Source organism: Podarcis pityusensis (genome assembly GCF_964106645.2).
Source record: "Podarcis pityusensis genome assembly, chromosome: 11".
NCBI lineage: Eukaryota > Metazoa > Chordata > Lepidosauria > Squamata > Lacertidae > Podarcis > Podarcis pityusensis.
The window spans coordinates 49,951,028-49,978,901 of record NC_138036.1 but is presented as its reverse complement, the minus strand read 5'-3'; the positions used below and the strand labels follow the sequence as shown (position 1 = coordinate 49,978,901).

At 40.9% G+C, this 27,874-nt stretch overlaps 1 protein-coding gene across 1 annotated transcript in view; it reads right to left on the bottom strand.

Moving 5' to 3' along the window:
- Positions 1-1,265: 1,265 nt before the first annotated feature.
- SLC27A6 (solute carrier family 27 member 6) overlaps positions 1,266-27,874 on the bottom strand; it is a 38,503-nt gene continuing 11,894 nt past the window's right edge. The window contains exons 4-10 of the mRNA XM_080972722.1: positions 25,180-25,304; positions 19,849-20,043; positions 11,444-11,534; positions 8,720-8,918; positions 7,679-7,776; positions 7,062-7,192; positions 1,266-4,919 (exon numbers count right to left, since the gene is read on the bottom strand). Coding sequence (XP_080828848.1) covers positions 4,743-4,919; positions 7,062-7,192; positions 7,679-7,776; positions 8,720-8,918; positions 11,444-11,534; positions 19,849-20,043; positions 25,180-25,304 — 1,016 coding nt within the window. The 3' untranslated portion in view covers positions 1,266-4,742. The remainder of the gene's footprint in view (positions 4,920-7,061; positions 7,193-7,678; positions 7,777-8,719; positions 8,919-11,443; positions 11,535-19,848; positions 20,044-25,179; positions 25,305-27,874) is intronic.

Here is a 27,874-nt window from a genome sequence, read left to right as displayed (position 1 = left end):
GTTTCTGCAATTATTTGGGTTTTGATTCATTCATCTTCAACTACTTTGCATTTCTTATCATTTGAATTGATCTAAAGGAGTTTCATCATCCTAACAAAAACACATTTATATAAATAGATTGGAACTGGGGGAAAAGGAAGAAAATAAAGCATTAACAGAAGGGATTGTTACAAATGTGCTTTATATCTGATGATCGCATTGTATTTGTACAATTCTTACTTGTACTAAATGGAAATCAGATTATCTTCTAGCTTTTCCTTATAACCATAATGAAATGAATGGGGGAAATCCATTAAAACAGAACTACTGAACAGCCTGCAGATGGACAGCAGGATGTAACTGTTTAAATAAAACAGTGTAGGCATGATCCAGTCAAACATAAGCACTTTTAAGTCCCATGCTTAACTCTCTTCCACTAGAGTCAACACGACTCTTAACTTTGGCTAGATAGTGCCACAAGTATTTTCTTCTTACCTTGGGAATAAAACAACACATCATGGAGATATAAACTGGTATGCTGATATGCATAACATAGAATTACCATTAAGAATAGAAACTATTTGTAGAAATGTATTAATATTTGACTTGGTCATTATTCAATAATAACTTGACTCTCATTTTTATTGACTGAAAGTCTAGAGTTCTCCCAACCAACAGATCCGCTGTTCCATAACATGATATTTCAGGGAAAGTTTGCACATCATTAAAGAGGGGCATATTTTCCTCATAACTAATCTGGCAGTTTCTCTGCTCAGAATTTGGTGGGAATTTCCCATATATTCCCGAGCCACAAAATTGTAAACATACCATAAGTGAGAGCTGGACCATAAAGAAGGCTGAACGCAGAAGAATTGATGCTTTTGAATTATGGTGCTGGAGGAGGCTCTTGAGAGTCCCATGGACTGCAAGAAGATCAAACCTCTCCATTCTGAAGGAAATCAGCCCTGAGTGCTCACTGGAAGGACACATCCTGAAGCTGAGGCTCCAATACTTTGGCCACCTCATGAGAAGAGAAGACTCCCTGGAAAAGTCCCTGATGTTGGGAAAGATGGAGGGCACAAGGAGAAGGGGGCGACAGAGGACGAGATGGTTGGACAGTGTTGTCGAAGCTACCAGCATGAGTTTGACCAAGCTGCGGGAGGCAGTGGAAGACAGGAGTGCCTGGCGTGCTCTGGTCCATGGGGTCACAAAGAGTCGGACACGACTGAACAGTTAAACAACAACCACAACCGTAAGTGCATGATTAAAACTGAAACAAAAATACGTTACGTTTTAAAAATTCTGGTCCTTTATTATTTATGAAAGCAGCTTATTAATACATTTTGTATAATAAAAAAAAATCACAGGAACACAGGAAGCCTCATACCAAGCTGGACCATTTGTCCATCTTCGTCCCATACCACCTACTCTGACCAACAGCATCCTTTCTCAAGCAGAGAGCAGGAAACATCATCCTTTTAACCGGAGGTGCCAGGGAATAAACATCAGGCCTCCTGCCTGAAAAACATGTGCTCTACAACTGAGCTATGCTCCCACTCCTTTATGTTCTACCTTTATTGTTTATTTAAAAAAAACCAGTTAATGTGTGTGTAAAATGAGAAAGGAACTTGCTTTTAATAAAGTCAAGAAAAACAGCATTTACAGAATTGGTATTTTAGTTTAAGATCTCGGAGATCCATTGTTCATCACTTACAAGGAGTTAATGGGCACTTCTGACTTAACAGCACTGGGCCAAGGGTACGAGGCGTTTCTATTGCCTCTCATGCTCTGAAGAGCTTACAAAGCAATCACTGTAGAATGGTAGGAAGGGAAATGCAATATACTTCTTTTTAAAAGGTGCTGAAGTTTGTGCACGGGTGTCTTCTTACTGTCTGTGATTGCTAGTTCTATGCTGCACTCAGGGATTTTGGCCTGGATCCTAATTTTCGTTCTGTGAATGAAGCTAGATGTTCCCAACAGCCCCTTTCCTCTTAAACCCTCTCTATCCTCTGAATCTCTGCTTCTGAGGACTGGGGGGAAACAGCCGAAACAGAATGGCATATGGCAGGTGGGGATGGCTAGCAGCAAGAAAGGGAGGCTGTGTGGGCAGAAGAGCCTCTTTACTCACACAGAAATCCTTTGGATCCATGCCCTAGTTCAGGGGTAGGCAACCTAAGGCCCGGGGGTCAGATGCGGCCCAATCACCTTCTCAATCCGGCCCCCAGATGGTCTGGGAATCAGTGTGGTTTTACATGAGTAGAATGTGTCCTTTTATTTAAAATGCATCTCTGGGTTATTTGTGGGGCCTGCCTGGTGTTTTTACATGAGTAGAATGTGTGCTTCTATGTAAAATGCATCTCTGGGTTATTTGTGGGGCATAGGAATTCGTTCATTTCCCCCCCAAAAATATAGTCCGGCCTACCACATTGTTATGTACTGAAGTTCTCACCCTGGGCCAGCAGGGGGATACTGTAGATAGTTATGCAAATAAGGAATCAAAAGTGACATTCAGTGATTGGGTAGTTTTAGAAAATTGTTACAGTTACATTGTACTGGAGCTCTATATAAGCAGGCTGACTGAACCCTTCAGTTCAGTTCTGTCCTGGCCTGTGAATAAACAAGAGCTGTTTGAAGAATCACTGTGTCGTCTGATATGTTCACCCACAACTTAATACACATAGTCTGAGGGACTGTGGACCGGCCCACAGCTGAAAAAGGTTACTGACCCCTGCCCTAGTTTCTAGGGCAATAGAAATTTAAAGGTACAGAAAGTGGATCAGATAGCTAGTTTCTACAAGAATGGGACTGTGTGCCAGGTGGAGTGTCATGATGCATAGTGAAGAAATTTTTCAATCATTCATTGTGCACTGCCATGAGTCTGGCACAGAAGAATGAGACTTAAAAATGTATTAAAATAAATAAGAAGTACTGCTTTACAACTAGGAACACCTTCAAGCGAGGGCTGCTTTACAAATGGCAATTCTCTTAGGGGGAAGGGTTTTGGTTTTTTTAATGAACGAACAAAAACGCCTGTTGCGTACATGTAAAAAAGTTCTTGTTTTACTACAGGTATATGATAGGAAATTCCTAATGTGCAAGATACAGGTACCCAGTGTGCAAAAGACATCTGCACAACCTTCTCGTATTATTGCAGACAAAGGTATTCTTCCTGTATATTTGCATAGGAACAGAAATTAACATGTTATCTTTGTTTCATGCTCAAAAACAGAACACTAACAGCACAATCCTATGTGTGTCTAGTCTGAGGTAAGTACGTACAGGACTGCAATTTAATTTATTCAGTTTTGGAAATAAAAGCATTCAGAAGAGTTCTGTGCAGAGAGGGACTACAAGCTGGTACTAAGTTTTTAAACAAAGAATACTACTGTGGTTCAGTGGCCGTTAAGATTAGAAAACATTAAAATAAGGATGTGAATAATTTCTGTTTCAGTAAAATAAATATTATTGCAGTCCTGCGTGTCAGAAGTAATAGCACAATACTGAATATGTCTACTCAGGAGCATGTCCCACTGTATTCAGTAGTGGCTTGGCCCCAGGTGTACAGAATTGCAGCACAAATTATCACAGAGGCATGATTTTTGCAGAGTTAACAAATCAAGATTGTGGCATGATTCTCTCTTTTCAACTGTTTATTGTTTTTAAGAAATAAATGTTTATAGGCATAACTTGGATATATGGTAAGTTCCGTTCCAGACCACTGCAATAAAGCGAATATTGCAAAAAAAAGGGAGTCACACTGTTATGTACTGAAGTTCTCACCCTGGGCCAGCAGGGGGATACTGTAGATAGTTCAGGTCCACATATGCAAATAAGGGATTGAAAGTGACATTCAGTGATTGGATAGTTACAGAAAATGGTTACTGTTGTGTTCTAGTGGAGCTCTATATAAGCAGGCTGGCTGAACCCTTCAGTTTAGTTCTGTTCTGGCCTGTGAATAAACAAGAGCTGTTTGAAGAATCCCTGTGTCGTCTGATATGTTCACCCACAACTTAACTTTTATTTTGTTTCTCAGTGCATATGAGTGTTATGTTTACACTATTAAGCAAAGACTCCCTAGCTGCAGGGGCGGGAGGGGAAAAACTTGGCTCCAGCCCTGGCCAGCTCCATTCTCGAGAAGAGAGGCAGTAGTAAGAAGGCCTCCTTTCCCTGGCTGGGCTTCTTGCAGCTGCACCGACATCCTCACAATGATAAATTTCTGTAAAGCACAATAAAGCACTGTGCAATAAAAAGAGGTATGCCTGTGTAGTTAGGAGGTGGCCATTAGGAACAACGGCCATCTACTGCTAATAGTGACCAGTTTTTGTCCAGCAGAGGGAGATTATACTATAAAATATGCAGCGTAAGACCGCGGAAGATAATTTCGCTGTAGCTTTGTTATTCTCTCAATGTCATTTGTTTATGCTGATCATAAACAACATTTAATTAGGAGATATTTATATGAAAACTATAAAATACTGAACCAATGATAGTCTAAGGCTAGCCTTGGAGTAAATCTTACTGAATTCGATAGGACTTACTTCTGAGTAGACATGCCTAGGATTGCACTATAAGAGGTAGATTAGTATGCACTGATGGTCAAAACAGAGAAAGATTAATAAAGCATAATCCCTCCCTAATATTTACTGTAAAATTCAACAGTGTACATCTCTTCACCAGGAGACCATACAGGATATAGCTGACAAACATGTTTAAAGTTTTGTCTTGTCTTGTGAAGCAGCTTGTAAAATCCTTATTAATAAGCACTAAAGTTTCACTTGTCCAGATAAGATTCTATCGTGCAGTTCTTTAGTTAATAAAACGTAAGACTTCTTACAATTGTCCAAAAAATATAGTGGGTCACTGATTTCAGATGGATTAAATCCTTCCTGGACCAACTGAAATTTTTGTTGCTTGAAAGTTCCTGTGACTTCCATTACTTCCTACAGGCAAAAGAGAAGATTTTTAGTTTGTTTGCTGTAAACAAAACAGGCTCACCAAGAGATGTGTTACATCTTCATTTGGGGGGGGGGGGAGATGAATATCTTCAGAGGCTGAGGCTACCGTTGAATAACTCATGAAACCATGATGCAGCATGATGCGAATGAATCACGATGACCTTGGGTTGCTTATAAGGCCAAGAATCTGGGAGGTTTTGCCTCTGCTTTTAGTTAACCACAATTTGCCATATCCTCCAGACCCTGAATTTTGATTAACACCAACTGTAGTCAGTTTCAACAAACTAGTTCCATAACCCTTGGTTTGAATTTGACATGTTTGAAATTAACAGTTAACGTTAATGACTTTTTAAAAAAAAATGTCCCATGACATTATAAACCAGAAGCAAAACTAAATGCTTCTTAACCCCTCAGCCACAATGCTGGAGGAGAGAGAGGGAGCACATGATCGCAAGGTTTGTTCTTGCTCATGTACATCACAATAAACCATGGTTTAACATGAAATGCAAAATGCAGCTTCATTAACTTGGTTCACGCAAGAAGGAAATCCAAACTATGGCTTACTGAGACCACGTGAAAGTCTGAGCTATGAGTTGTAGTCAATAACAAACCTTGACCACAGCTTGTGATTAGTGAGGAAATAAATCCTCAGAGGTTGTACACACATTTGAACTGTTTCGGTAAGCTATAGTTTGGCTCATTGTGTTGTGTGAACCAACTTAATGTCAAGCATGGAGTTCTGAAGCTTGTGTATGGGATCTTTGAAGTAGAATTTATAAAAGTAGCTTTATAATACACCAATATCCTATAATTTGCTGAACTTTTAAATCTATAAATTTGTTTGGAAACTAAAGATGATATTACAAAATTTTTAAGAGATAATATTTGATACAAAGATTTATACAAATGGTTTTAGCTGCCCACATAACTTTCCTCTGACTCATACAACTGTCACAGAAATCAAAGATGGAAAAGGCAGTGAGGCTCATCTCTATAATGACACACGGCTTATTCAATTTTTAAAAATCCTTTGCCCAACCAAAAAGTGTTCTGCAAAAGCCAGTAAGGACAACTAGGTATATCTACCAAGGCATGTGGTCATATATAATTTCCCTGATCTTATTTTTCTGCTCTTTCTCTTTTTCCTATTGCACTGTGTGAGGAAATACACAGAGATGCATTTGCTCAATTCAAAAGCAATTCTTAACGGTCTTCCTATTAGAAGCACAGCAAAGCTAAAGTCTTGCAGGATTCAGTTCTTAGTATGTATCTTTCAGTCTCACCCAAGAGCAGCCTTTATTACCTCCCAGTACCCCTCCCTACCAGATATTGATGCAGGCAAGGACCCCCCAGTCCCCCTGGCTCACAAAATCCAGTTATGAAACGTGGTGGCCAACAGATGTAAGCTGAGACTGTATTTATTTTATGGATAGCCAACACAGTGCATTCCATACGTTGTCGGATGACAACTCACTCCTGCCCATTGGCCATGCTGGCTGGGGTTGGTGGGAGTTGGAGTCCAACAACATCATCCAGAGGGCACCATGTTGGCCAGCCTTGACCCAACACTACAAACAACTGTCTAACTGACTTCACTTTTCAAAGAGTCACTAGCAACCTGGTGCCCCCCGCCAATGTTGCTGGAACTACTGACCATTGGCAATGCTGGCTGAGGCTGATGGGTATTTTAGGTCAAAGGATCTGGTGGGCACCAGCTTGGGGGGGGGGGAGTCTGCTATTATGTAATTTCTAATATGCTCTGTTCTAGATGCGGAATCTCTACATTCCAACATTATTTCTTTTGCCAGTCGAAATTTCATTTTGTTATTCCTGATTCATGTTTCTAATCCCACTAATCCCTTTATATTATCTTTCCTGGGGTACACAACTCTTTCCAATTTAGCATAATCTGTAGTTTTCATTAGTGTGCTATCTAATTCCAACTTGTTAATGGAAATGGTAAAGAGGACTAAATGTACAACTGATTTCTGAAATACCCATTAGGTAGCTTTCTCTGAAGTCATCACTTAGTGTTCAGTATGTGTGGCTTAGTAGATTGCTGAGCTGATTTCCTGCTAATGATTAAGAGGCTTGGAGACATGCCTACGGTGCTTCGTATATTATTACCTGGAGTCTTAAAAAGAGCGGACAGGCATAGCTGGGCAGATACATCACCACATGTTGATAAAGTTGTTCCAGATCTAAAGACTTATTAGGCTTTAAGATGACAGAGGCCATTCCTGCTTTTCCTTCATAACCTGTAGGGGATTATTAATGTTATATCCATTAAAATTCAAAAATGCCCAGCTATCAAATGATATAGACAGTGCTTCTGATATCACACCATAGTATGGCTTTTGGATAAATGAAGAAAACGCCATAATAATTCATGGTTCTGGTTGCACATCACCACACTGTTTGTCTGAGGTTCTTTCCATAACTGTTTAAACCAGAAAGCTGTATGGGTCACTTAAATCTGTGCTTGCTACAGTGAAACATATCTGGTTCAGATTCCAAGCTAGCAACACAAGGACAGACTTGCGTTAATAGCGTGTACAGTCTGTTGTTTCTTTTTCCAGAAGAGCCCTTCTAAATGCCTATTCTAGTTTTCAGTATTGGGAGCTAAAAAAATGCATTTTACATTAAATAGATGCTCCTGAGCTTGAGGAAGAAAAGGAAAAAAATTGCAGATGCCATTTGCATCAACACTATTTATGAAGTAAAATGCGGAATATATTCCTTACCTTGTACAGAAACCCCATACACGTTGGCTTCCTGTATGAAATCCAACATACCGATGACATCAGAAATCTCGGTAGTGGCAACGTTTTCCCCTTTCCATCTAAAATGAAATGTGTGCAGATAAATATGCATGGTACCTCATGATTGCTTGCAATTCTGCTTTTTTAATTTTAACCATGCAGAAAAATACCAAGCTTTCAGGCATATGCACTCCCCTCTTCCTTCACGGTCATGTGAAGATTGGCTAATTGGAAATAGATGGGGGGGGGGGGAATTGAGAGCTGAGTATTCATGTTCAAACCGTAAACTGTGGTTAATAACTATGGATTATTGAAATAAATTTTGCTTAATTTTTTAAAAAGTTGGCTTGTTTCAGTAAACCATAGTTTACTGGGCCACAATTGATCTGGTCCAGACATAATGCTTAACTGCAGTTAGCTAAAAATGGAAGTGAAAGCTTACAATCTCCCAGAGAAGGAGAGAGAATGAGTGTGTGGGATGAAGGCTTGCCCAGGCTTTTGTGAATGTAACAAAAAAACACAGTTGTAGCCAATGTCAGTCCTACTCAAAGTAAACCCATTGAAATCAAAGGACAAGTTATTTTTTAATTGTTCTACACTGAGTAGGACAAATACCACCATTTATCATTACCAATACACCTTTTGACTTCAGTATCTTGAGGAATTAAACTTACAAAGGTTACCTGTGAATTTAATTGTTAGAAAAATCAACCTGTAAACTTTAAAGCAAAGCATATTATTAGAGCATACAGGTTGCGTAGTAGGCAAATGTATTCCCTGCTTCTTACAATTATGGTAGCTATTTCCAATGATTTTTATTTTTAGGTAAAATATTCCCCCCGCTCGGTGAAAATGTTTGTAGTCAGATGTAGGGTGCACTGAGCATAGAACAAAAGTAAGTGTAAACAGCACTATCTGTTCTCTCTCTCTCTCTCTCACACACACACACACACACACAGAGAGAGAGAGAGAGAGAGAGAGAGAGAGACACTCAGATGGTTTAATTTTTAATAGTAGCTGTACCTGAATGTATCTCCTGTCCTGTCCCAAAAATAAAGAAAGTTATCTTGATCTTGAAATATCAGGTCCCCTGTATTGAAATAAAAATCTTCCTTCTTAAACACGCCACAGAGTAATTTCTTTTCTGTGTCTCTCTTATTTCCAGCATAGCCAAAGAATGGATTCTTTGAGTGTACTTTGGATATTAAGAGGCCAGGCTCACCTGTGTGTAAAATTGTGGAGAAGAAGACAGATGCAAGTTAGCTCAGCACAATCTGTAATTATTTGCCAAGCTGTCTAAAGCTATCAAAAGGACAGAATGCCTCTTGAAGCATCGTAGCTAAAAGTGTTTGTGTGTATGCGAGTTTCTCTTGCATTGCCTCTCTTGTCAATCCAAAGTGATCACAAAATGCTGACCAAAGAAGCATGTAGATTCACTCTAAAAGATCCTAAGAAAAATATAAATGCAGCTTTATTCTAAATTATTATACTATGGCCATTATAAATCAAAAGCAGACTGTAGTCAGCATATAAACTCAAGACTTCTCAAGAAGGAAAATATGATGCCACCCATGTACAGAATCCAACTGGACTAGGAGTTAAATCTCACTTTAACACTGGTGATGGGATAACATCCTCTACCAAACCTGAGTGCAGCAGAATAACTTAGGGAGCAGAGAGAATGCTATTTCGGAGGACTCTGGGAGAATGGTTCTGTCACCTGGCATTTAACAACTGAAGCAGGTGCTTCATTCTGCCTACTGGTAGGGCAGGCCATGCCAGAACTCTCACATCCAGATGTTCTGCAATTTGATAACTATGTCTCTGATACCTTTGGGCCAAAAAATTGGGGGGGGGGGGTATTTGCAGAGAAATAGAACTTAAGAGGGACTGCTTATCTCTAAGCCAATGTGGTTTTAAGGCCGCATTTGGGTTGAAAAAATAATAATTCTGGGCCATTTAGAAAAACTAAAGGCTCTTTCCCCATACAGGAGTTTGAACCTCGACATTTCAACATCCAAATTTCAGGGCCTGTGCATTATGCATGCTACCTTGGTCTTCACATAACTGAGTATGCCCTTGCAGTGTTGTTGGGTTTTTTTTTGGGGGGGGGGAGGAAATAGAACAGAATGGATATTATAGACATGGATTTCCCAATATCAGGTTGTGTATATTAAGCAAAATCAACATACAAAAGGGAAATTCCAATCTAGCCAAAAAAACCATTCTAGTTTTTCTAGCAAAAATGTCAAGTGGAAGCGTTATGAGATTGCTTTCCCATGGTCTCATTATTTTCCTTAAATATGGATTAAAGAAGAAATAACAAAGAATCCCAAATAAACTGAAACAATATGAGCTATAAGCTTGTTAGAATTAAATAATTGTAAATATGTAAATAACATACAAATAAAAAGAAAATTGTTTCATAATCTGACCACCAGATGACAGCAGTGGCTTGGCGTTATCTGATCCTTAGCTATGCATTTTAAAATTCTGGAGACTTTTCTAGCAAGTACAATAGCAACCTCTCTAAGTATGAATAAAGAGTAAGGCTTTATATCAGAGCAACTGTTAAGAATTTGCATCGCTGACAGCATGGAAACTGTGACAGGCTTGGCAAAGTACTCAACGCTAGGGTCTCATAAGCACATTCAGTTGTGATGCCATCTTCGCTGGAAGTAAACTCATGGAACACAGTGGTTGCAATATAACTGAGTTACACATGGACTCCACTAATGCTTTTCTAGTTTATTAAGTTCAACAAGCAATGTGACCACAACGTTTTACCGGAACTCCACAGTGTTTTTCTGATATTTCAAATCTGTCAATTTCTGTCTCCTTGTGCTACGGAGCAGCACTTACCGTATTTTTCTGTCTATAAGACGCCCCCATGTATAAGACCCCCACCTATTTTTGGGGACTCAATTTTAAGAAGATGAGGGGAGATGGCCCAAAGTTGGCCCTCCATGCAGCTGCAGGCAGAAAACACTCCCTAGACTGTTTCCCGCGCACAGCGGCATCAGGTGGAAGTTGTGATCCCGTCAACTGGCTAGTTGGCGAGTGCACCACGTCTCCCCCCCCCCCCCATGCCACTATCCATGTATAGGACAACCTCAGTTTTTTGACATGATTTTTGAGTCAAGAAACCTCGTCTAATACACGGAAAAATAGGGTACAGAGGTGCCTCAGGTTACAGACGCTTCAGGTTACACACGCTTCAGGTTACAGACTTCACTAACCCAGAAATAGTTAGCGGGTTAAGAACTTTGCTTCAGGATGAGAACAGAAATTGTTCTCTGACGGCGCGGTAGCAGCAGGAGGCCCCATTAGCTAAAGTGGTGCTTCAGGTTAAAAACAGTTTCAGGTTAAGAACGGACCTCCGGAATGAATTAAGTACTTAACCCAAGGTACCACTGTATAATTGTGTTGTAATGTCTATGTGCATCTCTGTGTACAAACAAGCCCTACACCTTTAGCAAAATCTGCCTTATAATATTTAGGTTTTTCTCAGCAATCCTTAAAAATTCAAGCTAAGATTCTCAGCATCCTGAATGATACAGCTTGGTCCAGGGATTCACAGTACAACAATGGCCAAGGTGGTTTCTCTCGATACGACTAAGGAACAGTGACTATGCCTGTTAAGAAACTGCAGTCCTATTAAAGTATGTGTTCTTGTTTTCATTTCAATTAGGCATCCAGTACCTCTGGAGTATCTATTGCCCTCAAAATTCAGGATAAAATCCTTACCTTTCTTGACTCTTTCACACCATCCATGTTTGTTTCTGATTGGCTCTCCTTTTTGCAAATCATACTTGATTAAGTCAAAAGGGAAAAAGAGCTTAAAGTAGAAAGAAAAATGGGATCAGTAATGTTTAGACAGTGACATCTTGTGGCAACATTCAATAATGTACATTAAATGAGTTGTGTGCTCTACTTAATGATTGTACTTACCTAAAAGTAAGCTTTTATGAAGATGCAACAAATACATTTTAATTGTAATATTCATATTGTAAACTACTCATAGTGCTTTTGTTATTGTCTGTATATTTGTAAATAAATAAACATGGGGAATATTTAAAACCTTGGGCACCAATGCTGTAAAATGAAGTAATTTCATATACCACTTTCAAAAGTTCTAATGTGCTTACCAAGTTATACAAAATGCATTTCAAAACTTTCTCAAATGTCAGATTGTGAAATTCAAAAAATGTTAGAGGTAAATCAGGGGTGGGAAACCTGTGAGCCTTCAAACATTGCTGAACTACAAACCTGGTCATTAGACCATAGCTGTCAACTTTTCCCTTTTCTTGCGAGGAATCCTATTCAGAATAAGGGAATTTCCCTTAAAAAAAGGGAAACATTGACAGCTATGCATTAGACATGCTGGTTCAGTCTGATAAGAGTTCAACAACATCTGGAGGACCGCAGATTAGTCACCCCTGGAGTAAAGGAATATATAAAATTGTGGCAGTCAAAATATAGATCCACTAGCTGTAGAAAACAGCATTCTCATGTTACATTTGCATGTGTTTCTACACAACAAAGTGAAGAGGCTCTTCAGAATATTACAAACGGTTATAAATAGTCAATGAGTCAAAGTATTCCTTCAATGACCACCTGTTGACTTGCTTCCCTCCTAGCTCAACAGGAAGGCCACTTTCAACCTACACAATTACACACACTATGAACAGGGAGCCACCTTCCAGTATCAACGACATACAATAAGATATATATATGAATAAGTTTCAGATATAACATGCAACTTTGGATCCATGTTAATTTGCAGAATATATCAAAAAATGTCCTGTTTCACAACTCATGCTAGATTAAAACAAAACTAAATCAAAAAATGTTCTTCCATTTGCAGAAGAGGATGTGCAATTTCCCCCCTCACAAATGGAATCCTAACAACTGTTACAGAACTTCCCTCTCATAAAGGTAAAGGTAAAGGGACCCCTGACCACTAAGTCCAGTCGTGACCGACTCTGGGGTTGCGGCGCTCATCTCGCTTTATTGGCCGAGGGAGCCGGCGTACAGCTTCCAGGTCATGTGGCCAGCATGACAAAGCCGCTTCTGGCGAACCAGAGCAGCGCACAGAAACGCCGTTTACCTTCCCACCGGAGCGGTACCTATTTATCTACTTGTACTTTGATGTGCTTTCGAACTGCTAGGTTGGCAGGAGCAGGGACTGAGCAATGGGAGCTCACCCCGTCGCGGGGATTCAAACTGCCGACCTTCTGATCGGCAAGTTCTAGGCTCTGTGGTTTAACCCACCACCGCAGCATGTAAAATCTTCTGCAAGCTCTTGTGCTGGTATTGCTAAATAGCACTAGCATTTATTTTCCTTCCACTCATTCTTTGAATCCAAACCATGTTTGTGAATTGGTGTATAACAGCATGAAAACATGCCAAGAACTATGTTACCTCCATCTTTAGAAATGAAATTCTAAACACACTTTCTAGGGAGCAAGCCCCATGAAACAAAATGTGACTTACTTTTGAGTAAGCATGCACAGGATTTCACTCTAAATCTATTAGGATTGTAATAAGATATTACATCTCAACCATCTGTGATACATACTACAATATTTAAAAAAAGTTGCAATGGCTGCATTGGCATGTTAAGGCAAGCCATGGTTAATGGTTTCTGTAAATGTGCAGAAGAAACCTTGGCTTTGAGATGGCCTGCCATAACATGTAGATACAGCCAGGGCATTCTCCCACCTAACACAACTGCTCTTCTTCTGGGTTCCTGTTGCTATTCCACTCCCTTTCCTTAAAAATAAAAAAAAAAATCAATTGACATCTCATGATAACTAATTCACTTGTTGTGAGCATGTGCCTTATTTGCAAAGTCATAAAAATGAATCTCATCATTTGACAAATGGAAAAAAGATTCTGTTTTGAAAGTTCAGGGTACCCATTGTCTTCCAGAACTTCAAGCGCTTTCCGGAGTCAGAAAGCCCTTACATCTTGGAGGTTGAATTACTCTCTTTCCTTCCTGCTTTTCATTCCAGTAAAATAATTTTGTCTGTTTGTTTTAATCTCTATTACTATTAATTTTAATTATTTGTAAATGCTTTAATTGCTTTTATTGATAATTTTAATATTTCCTGTAAACTGAGTTATAGGTATTACTACCATCAAGAGTTACATAGGTAAAGGTAAAGGGACCCCTGACCGTTAGGTCCAGTCACGGACGACTCTGGGGTTGTGGCGCTCATCTCGCTTTACTGGCCAAGAGAGCCGGCGTTTGTCCGCAGACAGCTTCCAGGTCATGTAGCCAGCATGACAAAGCCGCTTCTGGCAAACCAGAGCAGCACATGGAAATGCCGTTTACCTTCCCGCCGGAGCGGTACCTATTTATCTACTTGCACTTTGACGTGCTTTCGAACTCCTAGGTTGGCAGAAGCAGGGACCAAGCAACAGGAGCTCACCCCGTCGCAGGGATTCAAACCACTGACCTTCTGATCAGCAAGCCCTAGGTTCTGTGGTTTAGACCACAGCGCCACCCGCTCAAGAGTTACATAAATTATGTTAAATAAAATGATCTTGTCATGAATCTTTTTTTCTTTTTCACAATGAAAATCCAGTTAGGAATCAAGCTTCAGGAACATGTTTCAGATAACACAAAACTGTAGGATCACAGACATAAAACATGCTTTTCCAGATGTAAAAGCATAAACGTTTGTTTTGCTGTTACTAAGTGGAAAAGTACCCCCCCGCACAACACTGTGAAAACTTTTGGCTATCCACTTCCATTTAACAGTTGCTGTCCAGAAAGTTGCAGCTTGTACTTGTTATCCAACACCATCAAAAGAGGTTCTTCTGCGGATGTGTGTGTGGAGGATCAAATGGAGAACAGCTTGGATAACACTTTAACAACTGTAACTCATCATGGCCTTCAGATGCTAGCAGAACATTTTTAAAAACACTGAAGCTGAAGTCAATTCCTCCACAGCCAGACCCTCTTTCACCAGTGTCAGAACAGGGAAGAAGAGGATTGTTATCAAGGAAATTATATCTTCCAAGCAACAGCACACAGCAGCTTGAGTGCTGAACAAATGTAGTTCTCCTGAAGCTGATATACCATCTGGGAAAAGACACCTGGATTTTCCCATTAACAAGGCATTGAAGAATGACCCAGTTCATCTCTCTGAATACAGCAGTGGGAGTTACTGGACTGGTTGGCATGCAGGGCTAAGGTAAACCATGGCTTAGCGTAGGGGTGGGAAATCTCTGCCCAGTGAGCCAAGATCGGACCGCCAGGGGTCCAATTTAGCCCACAAGGCCATTTCCCCTAAAACACGCCTAACTTGCCCATTAGCTGACATCACTGGTGATATCAGTTGATGGGCAGGAGGACAGGGTTAAATTCTGCATTGATTATGCACAGCTTGTTATAGTTATACTTTACGGTTTGCCTCCATCTTCCAAGTGGTCAGCCCTTTAGATATTTAAAGATGGCTATCATATCGCCTCTTGGTCTCCTCTTTTCTAGACTCAGTCCTTTTGTATAAGGCTTGGTTTGAAGGCCCGTTATTATCTTGGTAGCCCAGGCTTGAAAGGGGTTAGTTTAATCTCCGGTTCGCTAGTAAAACTGAATTGCTGTGTTGTAAAATATGATGCATGTCCAAAAAGTGTGTCACCAACATGAAAAGTCTGGAAAGCTCTGCCTTAGGATCTCCCATCTGAACAAAATAATTTAACATTTCTTTAAGCTGAAAAACTAACATTTTGGAAACAATGTAAATAAAAAAGAAAAAGAACTGTTTCTTGCATTATCCACAGGATGGGGTAAAACTGCAGTGTTATATTTGGTTGAAATATAATACTTATTAGAAACTCAAGAAGCCCAAGACCCAAATGATACAGCTGTCACTGAAGTCTTTTAAGTACCCCCTGCTACTAATAATGTCCAACAGACAACAAAATCAAATAACTAATATTTTAATTCATAGAAAGCCTCAGCTGGCATAAATTAATACTCCCAGATGGGAACTGACTAACCCACTAATTGAAAAACTAAGGAAATAATTATTCCTGTTTCTGCTTTAGATGATGGGAAAAGGAAATGTAGCATGACTAAACTATGCTACCAGGATATTTGGTTTGAAGAAAAGCAGAAGAGTTGTGCCATCCAATGGCCTTGGGAAAGAGAAATGTTTATTCTTGGGCTCAAATTTTCTCAATTTCTGGTGTTCTGGTGCTCATATAACCAAAACTGCACCATCTATAAACAATAGGAGGGTTACGAAGCAGCATGGTAAACATCTAGGAAGTATGTGTCTACTCAGAAGTAAGGCCCCCATTGAGATCATGGGAACACACTCCCAGGTTGGTGTATTTAGAATAGCAGCTGAAGGGGAGAATGTCTCAAAACCAGCCTAATGCAAACTGAGCATGCTCAGTGGCCATGGAATGATGACTAACTGGGGCAGAGGGCAAACGGAGAGAAAGAATGGAATGGAGTGAACAGCAGCACTCCACACTGCAACATTTCATTGTAGATCTCACTTGTGTTTTCACAGCACACAGGAACTGTTGTTGTTGTTTAGTCGTTTAGTCGTGTCCGACTCTTCATGACCCTAAGGACCAGAGCACGCCAGGCACCCCTGTCTTCCACTGCCTCCCGCAGTTTGGTCAAACTCATGCTGGTAGCTTCGAGAACACTGTCCAACCATCTCGTCCTCTGTCGTCCCCTTCTCCTTGTGCCCTCCATCTTTCCCAACATCAGGGTATTTTCCAGGGAGTCTTCTCTTCCCCTTCATGCCTTGCCGTGGCGAAGGGGCTTGAATAACTCAGAGAAGCTATGAACTATGCCGAGCAGGGCACCCAAGATGAACAGGTCATAGTGGAGAGTTTTGACCAAATGTGATCCACCTGGAGGAGGAACCGGCAAGCCACTCCAGTATCCCTGCCAAGAAAACTCCATGGACAAAGACATAGGAACTACCGTATTTTTCGTCCCATAGGACGCTCCGTCCCATAGGACGCACCTAGTTTTTGGGGGGATGTTTAATATAAGTTTTTTGCAAGATGTTTAATATAAAGGAAACATGGAGAGGACAGGAAGTCATGGGTTCGTGTAGAAAGCACATAGTTAAAACTGCATGTATCATTTGTGATATTTTTATTGGATTGATGATAGTGAAGATGACTAGGTGTTGTATATATATGAAAAATGAATAATAAAACTTGAATAAAGACTGAAAAAAAGACTAAACTGGTAAACTTATATCAAGAGAAAGAGCAATACATTAATTTAATGTGAGGGGGAAAATATTGCTTCTTTTTTTAGAATGCAGAGAATTTAAATATTATGAATAATGTATGAGTTCTTATTTCAGCAAAAGTCTGGCAGCCTTATAAACTCTCAAGATTTTTTTTTTAAAAGCACAAAAATACAGACGTTTTAGAAGTGATCTTGCACATACTGGATTCAATGGGAATGAGTTGTCAATGATATGAGTTGGCTGCTACAATCCTTAGTTCAGAAACATCTATTTCACTATTTAGCTTGTAGTGCAATGTATTTCCATACAGGACTTTTCAGTAGAAGTAAAAAATTACTGAACAAGCATGATTGTCCAGAATGCAGACTTCTCAAATTTCATTGTCAAGCTCTTAGACCACGTTTCTCAAGCCCTGCAATTACTTATCCCTTTTGGACTTTCACAGCTTGTCACTTACTACACAACAATACCCATTAACTGGGAAGAGATCCAAAATGAAAACTAGATGAGTAACTGTTCAAAAGACTTGTACTACTCCAGGAAGTCAAGACACTCAGAATGCCAAGCATGTTGCTGACTCAATCGGTATCTTCTTTTCAATTCCTTTGTGAGAAGGGGGAACACACAAAAAGTACTAAGAGCCTTCCATTGGACCAACATCCTTTGAGTGTGCAGTCTTTCTTGCTTCACAAAAATGAGCCACTTTGTAAAAGAGGCCCCAGGAACTTTAATCCTTATGTTTTATCCACAACTAAAGTCATTCCAATATTAAGCCATTGCAGGGTGTATAAAAATCAATGTGTTTAATGAAAAACTCTTTGATTATATGATTGCTCCCTTTGAATGGAAGCAGGGGTCTAATTTTCTTCAATTCCTGCTTCCCTTTGCAACTCCCTGTTGTTGTTGTTTAGTCGTTTAGTCATGTCCAACTCTTCGTGACCCCATGGACCAGAGCACACCAGGCACTCCTGTCTTCCACTGCCTCCCGCAGTTTAGTCAAACTCATGCTGGTAGCTTCGAGAACACTATCCAACCATCTCGTCCTCTGTCATCCCTTCTCCTTGTGCCCTCCATCTTTCCCAACATCAGGGTCTTTTCCAGGGAGTCTTCTCTTCTCATGAGGTGGCCAATGTATTGGAGTCTCAGCTTCACGATCTGTCCTTCCAGTGAGCACTCAGGGCTGATTTCCTTAAGAATGGATAGGTTTGATCTTCTTGCAGTCCATGGGACTCTCAAGAGTCTCTCCAACACCATAATTCAAAAGCATCAATTCTTCGGCAATCAGCTTTCTTTATGGTCCAGCTCTCACTTCCATACATCACTATTGGGAAAATCATAGCTTTAACTATATGGGCCTTCCCTGTGCAGTCCCACAAATCTGCTCCAGAGTTTGGGGAAACCCTCCAAAACAGTATGGTGAAATAAGAACTGAACAGGAAATGGGAGGAAATAATCTCCTTGTTTTCATAGAAACATCTGCTGGACCAAGGAGCCTTCTGTTAATGGATTCAGACTTTTCATAGTTAATTTTTAACTCATCAGGGCAAGGTTGTGTCACCCACCTTAGATAGCTTCTCCAGAAGAATACCATAGGTGATGGAATCAAACGTTGCTGAGAGTTCAAGGAGAAGCAAGATAGTACGTTGTGTGAGGGAGGGAATATTGACTTCAACATGTGATGTTATTCCTCGTTTGGTTGGCAATGCAAAATGACCATTCACTGGCCACCATCTGAATGATAGATGGTGGGAACACCCACCCATTGGTATTATTACCTTAGCTTTTTGTTCTGATACTGTTGTACTTTCCACCTCACTGCTGGGAGTGCAGAGGATTAAAACTATGGTACATTGGCATCGGTCCGGGCATAGTAGCTGTTAGCACAGCAGAACCACATTATTGCTCTGTTAGTCATGATCACACAAAAATAAGTGGATTTTTGAAAGAGTTTCACAATGAGTTGTTGTAAGTTGGGCTTGTTTACTGCTTGCTATGCTATTGCATGCACTGACAACTCTCTGTTCTTAGTATTCATACATCCACACAAAGGGAGCTTTCTATACACTGATCTAAATGTATTCCTATCCCACAGGAGTCATGCTACTGGAGGGTTTCATTTTATTAAAGCTAAATGACAGCAAGCCCTGAGAAGAATTTCAGTGATTTATGAGCAGAATCCCAGTTGTCTACAGACATGGACAAAGTATTCAGTGATCCCCAAACCAAGTTTTTCAGTGAAGCATCACTAGCAAACAATTTTTTAAAAAATCCACCTCCCCAAAAAAGGAATTTAGAAAGGGAAGGGGAGTAAATATTTAGATCTGTTTCATGGTTAAAACCATAAAGCAAAGATTCAAACAACTGCATATATCATAGGTAAAGGTAAAGGGACCCCTGACCATTAGGTCCAGTCGCGGACAACTCTGGGGTTGCAGTGCTCATCTCGCTTTACTGGCCGAGGGAGCCGGCGTACAGCTTCCGGGTCATGTGGCCAGCATGACTAAGCCGCTTCTGGCAAACCAGAGCAGCGCATGGAAACGCCGTTTACCTTCCCGTTTACCTATTTATCTACTTGCACTTTGACGTGCTTTCAGGGACCAAGCAATGGGAGCTCACCCCGTCGCAGGGATTCGAACCGCAGACCTTCTGATCGGGAAGCCCTAGGCTCTGTGGTTTAACCCACTGCGCCACCCGCGTCCCTGCATATATCATATCTGACCAAAATAACACAATTAATAACTAGATTATGGATTTACGGCTTGATAGAGAGCTAGGTTTAAAGCTTGATTTTGTATGAACAGCAGCTTCCCACCGAGTGATTCAGATTCTGAAGTTGCTATAAAAAGTTGCTACTGTGCTATAAAAGTCATGTTAATCTGGCATTCCTTCACACAGTATATACATGTAAATAGTCACCTTATAAAAGAAATTAGTTCGACCCACAGATCCAATTTTGCCCATGTGATTCATGAAGCAAATGTTTCCTTCCGTTGCACCATAAAATTCACATATCTTGATGTCACCAAATCGGTGTAAAAATTCCTTCCAGATATCTGTTCTTACTCCGTTCCCAACTGCTAGGCGAACTTTGTGATTCCTCTCTCCCTCTTTCTGAAAGACATTTTAAAAACACACATAGACATCCTTAAGATGAACCCATCACATTTTAACCTACAGCAGATTCCAAGCTCGCATTTAAAAAGAAAATTAAAATCCAGCCCCCGTCTTGAGTTTATCTACAGATCATAAACCAGCTGCAGTGTGACCCATCATAAAAATCACAACCAATTCCTTGGAGGTTCCTGAGGGCGGTCCTGGTATGGGATGGCTCCTTGTAGAGTTGGAAGGGACCCAAGGGTCATCTAGTCCAACCCCCTGCAATGCAGGAATCACAACTAAATCATCTATGATGGATGGCCATCCAACCTCTGCTTAAAAACATCAAGCGAAGGAGAGTCTCCCACCTTCTAAGGGAGTCCATTCTATCACTCTGTACCTAAGGCTAGAGGCAGACAATAGGAGTATATATTTGTGTGTGTGTGCATTTGTGTGTGTTGAAGTTAGTATGGTGAAAACACCATTCACAATGCTATGTACAGTCATACCTCTTGTTACGTTAGTTGATGTTGCGTCTTTTCGGCTTGTGAACACGGCAAACCTGGAAGTGTATACTTTTGGGTTTCGCCGCACCCACATGCGCAGACGCGTTCTATGCGCTTCGCACATGCGCAGAAGTGTTCTATCACGCTCTGCACTTGCCCAGAAGCACCAGTCTAGTTGTGGACTTTTCGGGGTTTGAATGACACCCCGGAACATATCGTGTCTGCAACTAGAGGTACCACTATATACTTATTCCGCTTTTTGGTTTCTCAGGTTTTTATAGTGTTTGAGAACCTGCAAAAACTCTTGGATTAGAGATGATATCAAGACCAAAAAGAAGTATATATACATCACTAACAATGTAACCTCTGTTTCAACCACAATCAGTTCTTAGGAACAGCCTATATGTTTATGTACTTGACAACTCATCAACATTTTTAATGTGGTTTTTTTATCGGCAGAATTTACACTGCATTTGGCTATGACAAATGGCCATAAGTGACAACCAGCTTTTGCATTTTTAATCATCACCACCCCAACCTAGCTAGTTAGCTTTAAATAAGGGCTTATCCACATCTACCTTTTGCTGCACTCTTTCCAGGCACAGGTTCACGCTTTAACGCTCTTGCTTTCTTTTCTTTTTTGGCCTGAGCTCTCCCTGTGAAAACTCACTCTTTAAAGCTGAATAGGAGCAAACGTCAATTTGGGTTTTCTGCGGATTGACCTTTGCTCCGATTGAGCTTTAAACAGCCGGGCAAAAAGGAAGTGTGCATATGCCCTAGGTCCGGCTGTGAGCAATGAGATTATAGTTAGTTGTTTCATTGGTTTCAATAAAGATTTATGCTGCAATTCTAAACACGCTTACATGGCAGAATGACACTTATATGGCAGCAAGCCCTGTTGAGAACAATCAGACTTGTTTTTATGCAGACTGTGCAAAGAGTTGCATTCCTAGTCACAATTCCCTTTAGCTGGATCAGGGCAACCATTTTTAAAATGTGCAGAAAAGCCATTTAAATCATGTTGCTTTTTTGTTTATCCTGCTTATTTTCCTCCAGGCAATCAACTAAAATAGACTTGATTTGAGCACCTACTTTTAAAAGCACCTACCTTCAAAGGAATCTGATTCCTTGCTAATTTCAAATTGGCATGTCATCTGCACCACTGCACCTACCCTTTGCTGAGGTCACTGAATTCTCTGTTATTGAAATGCAAATCCTGGTAACACCAGACTAAAAACAACAACAAAGACTTTTATTGTGACCTTTTGTTCAGTGATGAAAAAAGACCAGTAGAGAAACCCGCTCAATTCAGACTGAATGGTTTATTCATATCCCTGCAGAAACCGAAACTCTCTAGTAGCCAGTTTGACATGCAGGTAAACTTTGTTTCCATTTATCCTTTTCATTAACAAAAGAAAGCTTTGTTTATTGTAGATATCCCACATAAGGAGACAGATTAATTCAAAGCTGCTATGGCATTGTTTTCTTCCTTAATGGTTTGCAAAATCACAGTTGCTATCACAAGTCCGTGCAAAGTAACTAAACCAATTCAACACATCTCAAGGCAGAAAATACTTTTGAGCCAACAGCCAGGGCCAGGGGCCAGCATTTGGGATTAAGAATGTAGAGTAAGGAAACAGACCTATAGAGGCAAGTGCAAAGTTGCAAACACTGGAAATACCCTGAGGACATCATGGAAACCTTATACAAATCTGAGAGCTATTAAGTGAGCTTAACAAAAGTTAAGCAAGTTATGCATAAATATAATATCAATCGACTTTAGAAACTTTTTTTTAGAGCAGCTTGGTTTTATTGTTTATGTGAATGCACTGTTACTGCAGTAGTTTGTCATTATTACTTTCACCCTAATATCCCATGGTGGGTTACAACAATTAAAATACACTATTAGACCAATTGTATGCTTTGGGCAAGATTCATCTAAAGCAGGGGTCAGCGAACTTTTTCAGCAGAGGGCCGGTCCACAGTCCCTCAGACCTTGTGGGAGGCCAGACTATATTTTGGAAAAAAATAAATGAATGCATTCCTATGCCCCACAAATAACCCAGAGACACATTTTAAATAAAAGCACACGTTCTACTCGTGTAAAAACACCAGGCAGGCCCCACAAATAACCCAGAGACACGTTTTAAATAAAAGCACACGTTCTACTCATGTAAAAACACGCTGATTTCCAGACCGTCCGGGGGCCGGATTGAGAAGGCGATTGGGCCGCATCCAGCCCCCGGGCCTTAGATTGTCTACCCATGATCTAAAGAACACCGTCAGTGGGAAGTCCTGCACTCGGACTTCGGCAATGAGGCTTTCCTCCTCTCCTGTGCAGTGGCGTAGCGTGGGGGGTGCCAGGGGGGCCGGCCGCACCGGGCGCAACATCTGGGGGGGCGCGCTCGCTGCCTCCGGAGTCGCCGAAGAGCCTCGGGCGCAGGCTGTAGCAGAGCCCCATGTCTCGTGGAACCGACGAGCTGTGCGCGCGCCCGGGCTGAAGGCGTCCGGCAGGCAGCGGCTCTCAGCCCCGCGCGTCAGGGCCGCGGAGGACGTGCCAGGCAGCCCCTCCTCACAGCCCCGCCTCCGCTGCTGCTGCTGCAGCTGCTGGGCCATGTTGCATTTTCCTCGCCTCTCTGCCCCCCTCCTCCTCCGGGCAAGCGGCGTGGTTTGGGCGGCAGCGCCAGCAGCAACTCGACTCAGATCGGCAGGTTAGGGGTTGGGGGGGGCGCAAATTACTTGCCTTGCCCCGGGTGCTGACAACTCACGCTACGCCGCTGCTCCTGTGTGCCCCCTGGAACTGGCTCAGGGGAACAACCCTCAGACCAGCATGTGGGAGACGGGGTGGGGGGGGGTGTTGTTCCATCTGGCAAGCTAATAGGCTTGTGTAGACAGAACATTTGTAGTAGCATGACGCTGAATTCTATCTGCCTTCGTTGTTTTAAATTATACTAGTTTGTTTCTTTCTACTCTGTTAGCTGCCTTGGCAACATACATTATGTTGAAAGTGTGGGATGTGTTGTGTAAATAAATAAATAACACAACATATTGTTGTTGTTTCTCCTTCAGCTGTTATGACGGCCCTAATAAGAGGGAGGCAGCTATTACAAAACAAAAAGAAAACTGGCCTTGAACCAAAGCTTTAGCACTCCCAATGAGACCTTGTTTTATTTTCTGCACAAACCCCATCTTCAATCTGTCAATTGCTATTCTCAGTTCTACACTGAAAAATATATAACCTAAATCAGGCAGGGCTCATACCAGGATGTCAACAATCCAATCTAATCCACAACTTTCTGAATATAATAGCATAGTAAAAAGAATGGGAACCTACTGATGCTGATTAACACTGGGTGCATATTAGGAATTTGTCTGGCTGGAGTGGCTGTGACTTCAAATATTTTTTTGTAATTCTTCATCTGCAATATGAATTTGTAGGTGCTCTTACACATTTATATAGGACGGTGGTGAGAACCAACAATTTGTATTTCTCTTGCTTTGAACTTCCCTATTGTTCTCTCTTGATTTATCTTTTACAGATTTATCTTCTTAAGTTTTTACTTACTTACTTGTTAGATTTATAAACCCCTCTTCATTAACAGATCTCAGGGCCGTTCACAATATAAGATGACAGACAACACATTTTTCGGATGTTTGTGCATGACATGGCAGTAATGCTGTCAGTCCCAATACTGGCATTTCCATAAATAACTAAGGAATTGCCATTTTGTGGGGAAGTTGTGGAGCCAGAAACTAACTATGAGAAGTCTGAATCGCTCTGCTTAAATATTGGCCCCAAAGTGCAAATGCATATCATGCATGCCATGGAGACTGCATCTAACTCTGCTTTCACGTGTAATGTATTTTTCCGTGTATAACACAACCCCGTGTATTTTGGGAGCCCAAAATTAAGAAATTTTAAAATTAAGGAAGTTGTTGAGCTTTTTGGGGGAAATCACAAAAACAGTTGTCGAGCTTCTTTTGTAATTTTGCTGAGCTGTTGAGCTGTTTTTCGATGACCTCCCCCCCCCAGCAACTGTTCCCTGCTACCAACAAGGCTCCAGCCCTCGTTTACTTACCATATTAACCCAAGTATAAGATAACCCCCAATTTATCACTAAAATTTTCATTAAAAGGTTGTCTTATACATGGAAAAATACTGTCCTTTAGAAGCAGGTAGATTTCTTTTAGAAGCAGTAAGATAAAAGGAGGCAGGCTATCCTTTCAAAGAGTTGCCTGCCTCATAATACATTTGGCTGGGATCCTTGGGTCAAGAGAGATTTATACATGCTTAGAATGACTGAAATTCTTGCAGCACCCATTTTTCCTTACTAAAAATATGTTGGCAATCTTGCAATCTTGGGGACAATTCCAACGCTGTTTACCCAGGCTAGAAACCCAGATAGCAGGAGTGTTCCAACTCATTCAAAATTGTTCAGGTAAATCGCAACCATTAATGGAAGTCAGAGTTTTGTGCTCTGAGGCTTTCTGCCGCATATGTTTTAAGCATGGTTTTAATAATTTTATGATGGTATCTGACTGTGTTTTGTATTGTTTAAAACTATCTTTCGTAAACTGCTCATTAGATGAAGAGTGGGCTATACATAAAACTAACATATAAATATATTATTTTAAATGGACTTACCACAGGCTGCTTGCAAAGGTAACGACACAGTTCCCCAATGTATTGAATAACTGTAATATTATACTTTTTGCAATCAGTCCAGAACTGGCTAGCTGAAAACTTCTTTTTTAAAACACATGTCGCACCTTGGGGGAAAAACAAAACCACAGTTTCAGGATTAACTTTTGGCTGACACTATGCACAGTACCTACTGGATAATCTTACTTAGGTCTAACATCCTTAAGAACAGATTTGAATTTAATTGATACACACTTGGTTTAATTTAAAAATCTATGTACACGTTGCAATACATTGGGGCAGGGAACCTCAAAGTCTTGGGGGCTGAATACAGATCCCTGTACTTCTCCGTCTGGCCCTTGTACTCTCCTCAGGCCACACCTTTTAGTGTCTCTGCTTTGCACACTATTTTTGAATGACTGGAATGGGTCTTTGAACTCTGATCATGTGTCCTGCTTGTATGGATGGCTGATAGTGAGGTGAAAGATTGTGTATAAAAACCAGGCTCCTGTAGAAAGGTAAAGTTGACATTTGTTGCCCTACCCACTTTCTTTTTTTTTTAATATAGATTTTTATTGGTTTTACAGCATTTTTTAAACAATACAAACAAATAAAAAGACAAACAAACATGTATAATTTCACAACCTTTTTTCCATAATCTTCGTTTCTCAGACTCCCCCATACCTCCCCTTTCTGCATCCCTGTTTGCAAAATTATTTCAGCAGCTTTTAAGCAATTTTATCAAATATATGTCCTCTTAGTCCTTTCTCTAACTTAATCTTATGTCACTGTTTCCCCTTTTCTCTCAGCACCTCGGCATTTTAGCATTCATCAATTTTATAATAGCTCTTAAGATAAATTTTAAATTTCTTCCAGTCCTCTTCCGCCGTCTCTTTCCTCTGATCACGGATTCTGCCAGTCATCTCAGCCAATGTCATATAATCCATCACTTTCATCTGCCATTCTTCCACGGTGGGTAGGTCTTGTGTCTTCCAATACTTTGCAATGAGTATTCTTGCTGCTGTCGTTGCATACATAAAGAAAATTCTATCTTTCTTTGACACCAATTGGCCGACAATGCCCAAGAGAAAGGCCTCTGGTTTCTTAGGGAAAGTACATTTAAGTACCTTTTTCATTTCATTATATATCATTTCCCAGAAAGCCTTAATCTTCGGGCACGTCCACCAAAGGTGATAGAAAGTACCTTCGGTTTCTTTACACTTCCAACACTTATTATCAGGCAAATGATAAATTTTTGCTAGCTTGACTGGGGTCATGTACCACCTGTAGATCATTTTCATAACATTTTCCTTTGCCCTACCCACTTTCACCTCTTTACCCACCTACCACTGGCATGTGGCCTCAAACGGCTTAGAAGGGACTATGGCCTCAGGCTGAGATGGACCCCACCCCTAAAACACCCTGTGCCTTTGCATGAAGGCTGAACTGGTCCCAGTGACTCCACTCTGTTGCCAGAGGAGAAGTGTGTTGTAGCAAAAACAGCAACGGATTTATTATGGCACAAGCTTCTTCAAAGCTTAATTGGATGCATAAACAATAAATCTATCCTTCTCTTGGACGTTTTCACACTGCTGGCAGGCCACGATTGGGGCAAGTCCTTGATATCAGGGGAGCAGGGTGAACTGGGCTGTGCATTTTGAGCCTTTTATGGTTGGGGGGTTGTCTCTCAGGAGCTAACAGTGCTAGCTAGGCCTGTGCACAGCACCCTGTCTCCCACAACCAGATTGATCACCATGCCTGAACAACATGTTCTGTGTGCCTTTGAAGTAATTTATTCTACCACAACACTTGTAATGCTAAATATCCCTTAAACCAGGATAGGCTATCCTACTGGCATGGCCAGATCCAATAATAATAATAATAGTAATAATAATAATAATAATAATAATATATTATTTATACCATGCCCATCTGGCTGGGTTGCTCCAGCCACTCTGGGCAGCTCCCAACAGAATATTATTATTAATAATAAAAAGCGATAAAACATCAAACTTTAAAAACTTCCCTAAAAAGGCTGCCTTCAGATGTCTTCTAAAAGTCAGGTACTTGTATATTTCCTTGACAAATGATGGGTGTTCCACAGGGCAGGCGCCACTACTGAGAAGGCCCTCTCCCTGGTTCCCTGCAATCTCACTTGTCGCAGTGAAGGAAACTGCCAGAAGGCCCTCAGAGCTGGACCCCAGTGTTCGGGCTGAATGATGGGGGTGGAGATGCTCCTTCAGGTATACTGTGCTCCCAGGCTGTGCTCCGCGTCCTTCAGGGGCACAGTTACCCCATTCAGGAACTAGGGACAGGCAGACTGCAACCATGCAAAACGTATTTCTGATCTTAGCAGTTATATATCAAGCTGTGCTCTGGGCCAGGCCATATTGGCTGCCGCCCTTCTGGGAAGTACTGGTAAATTTCCCTTGAGGTGAAAATGCCTGTTTACACAGAAACGTGCAGAATGCTATATGAACCCAGAAGGGATGTTTAATTTGTTTGCTGCTCCTTAGAGTTTGGATGCCCTGCTTATCCAACTGCACCAAAACTGAAACTTTTTTGTGCATCCAGGAGTCCTCTACGTATCAGAAAGTTACTACATGGTATTAGTCTGAACTTTCATCCATTTTATGCAGAGGAAAAACCAAGACCCAGCTTTTCAGAGTAATTCGTTTGGCTGATTAGGAAAAAGTGA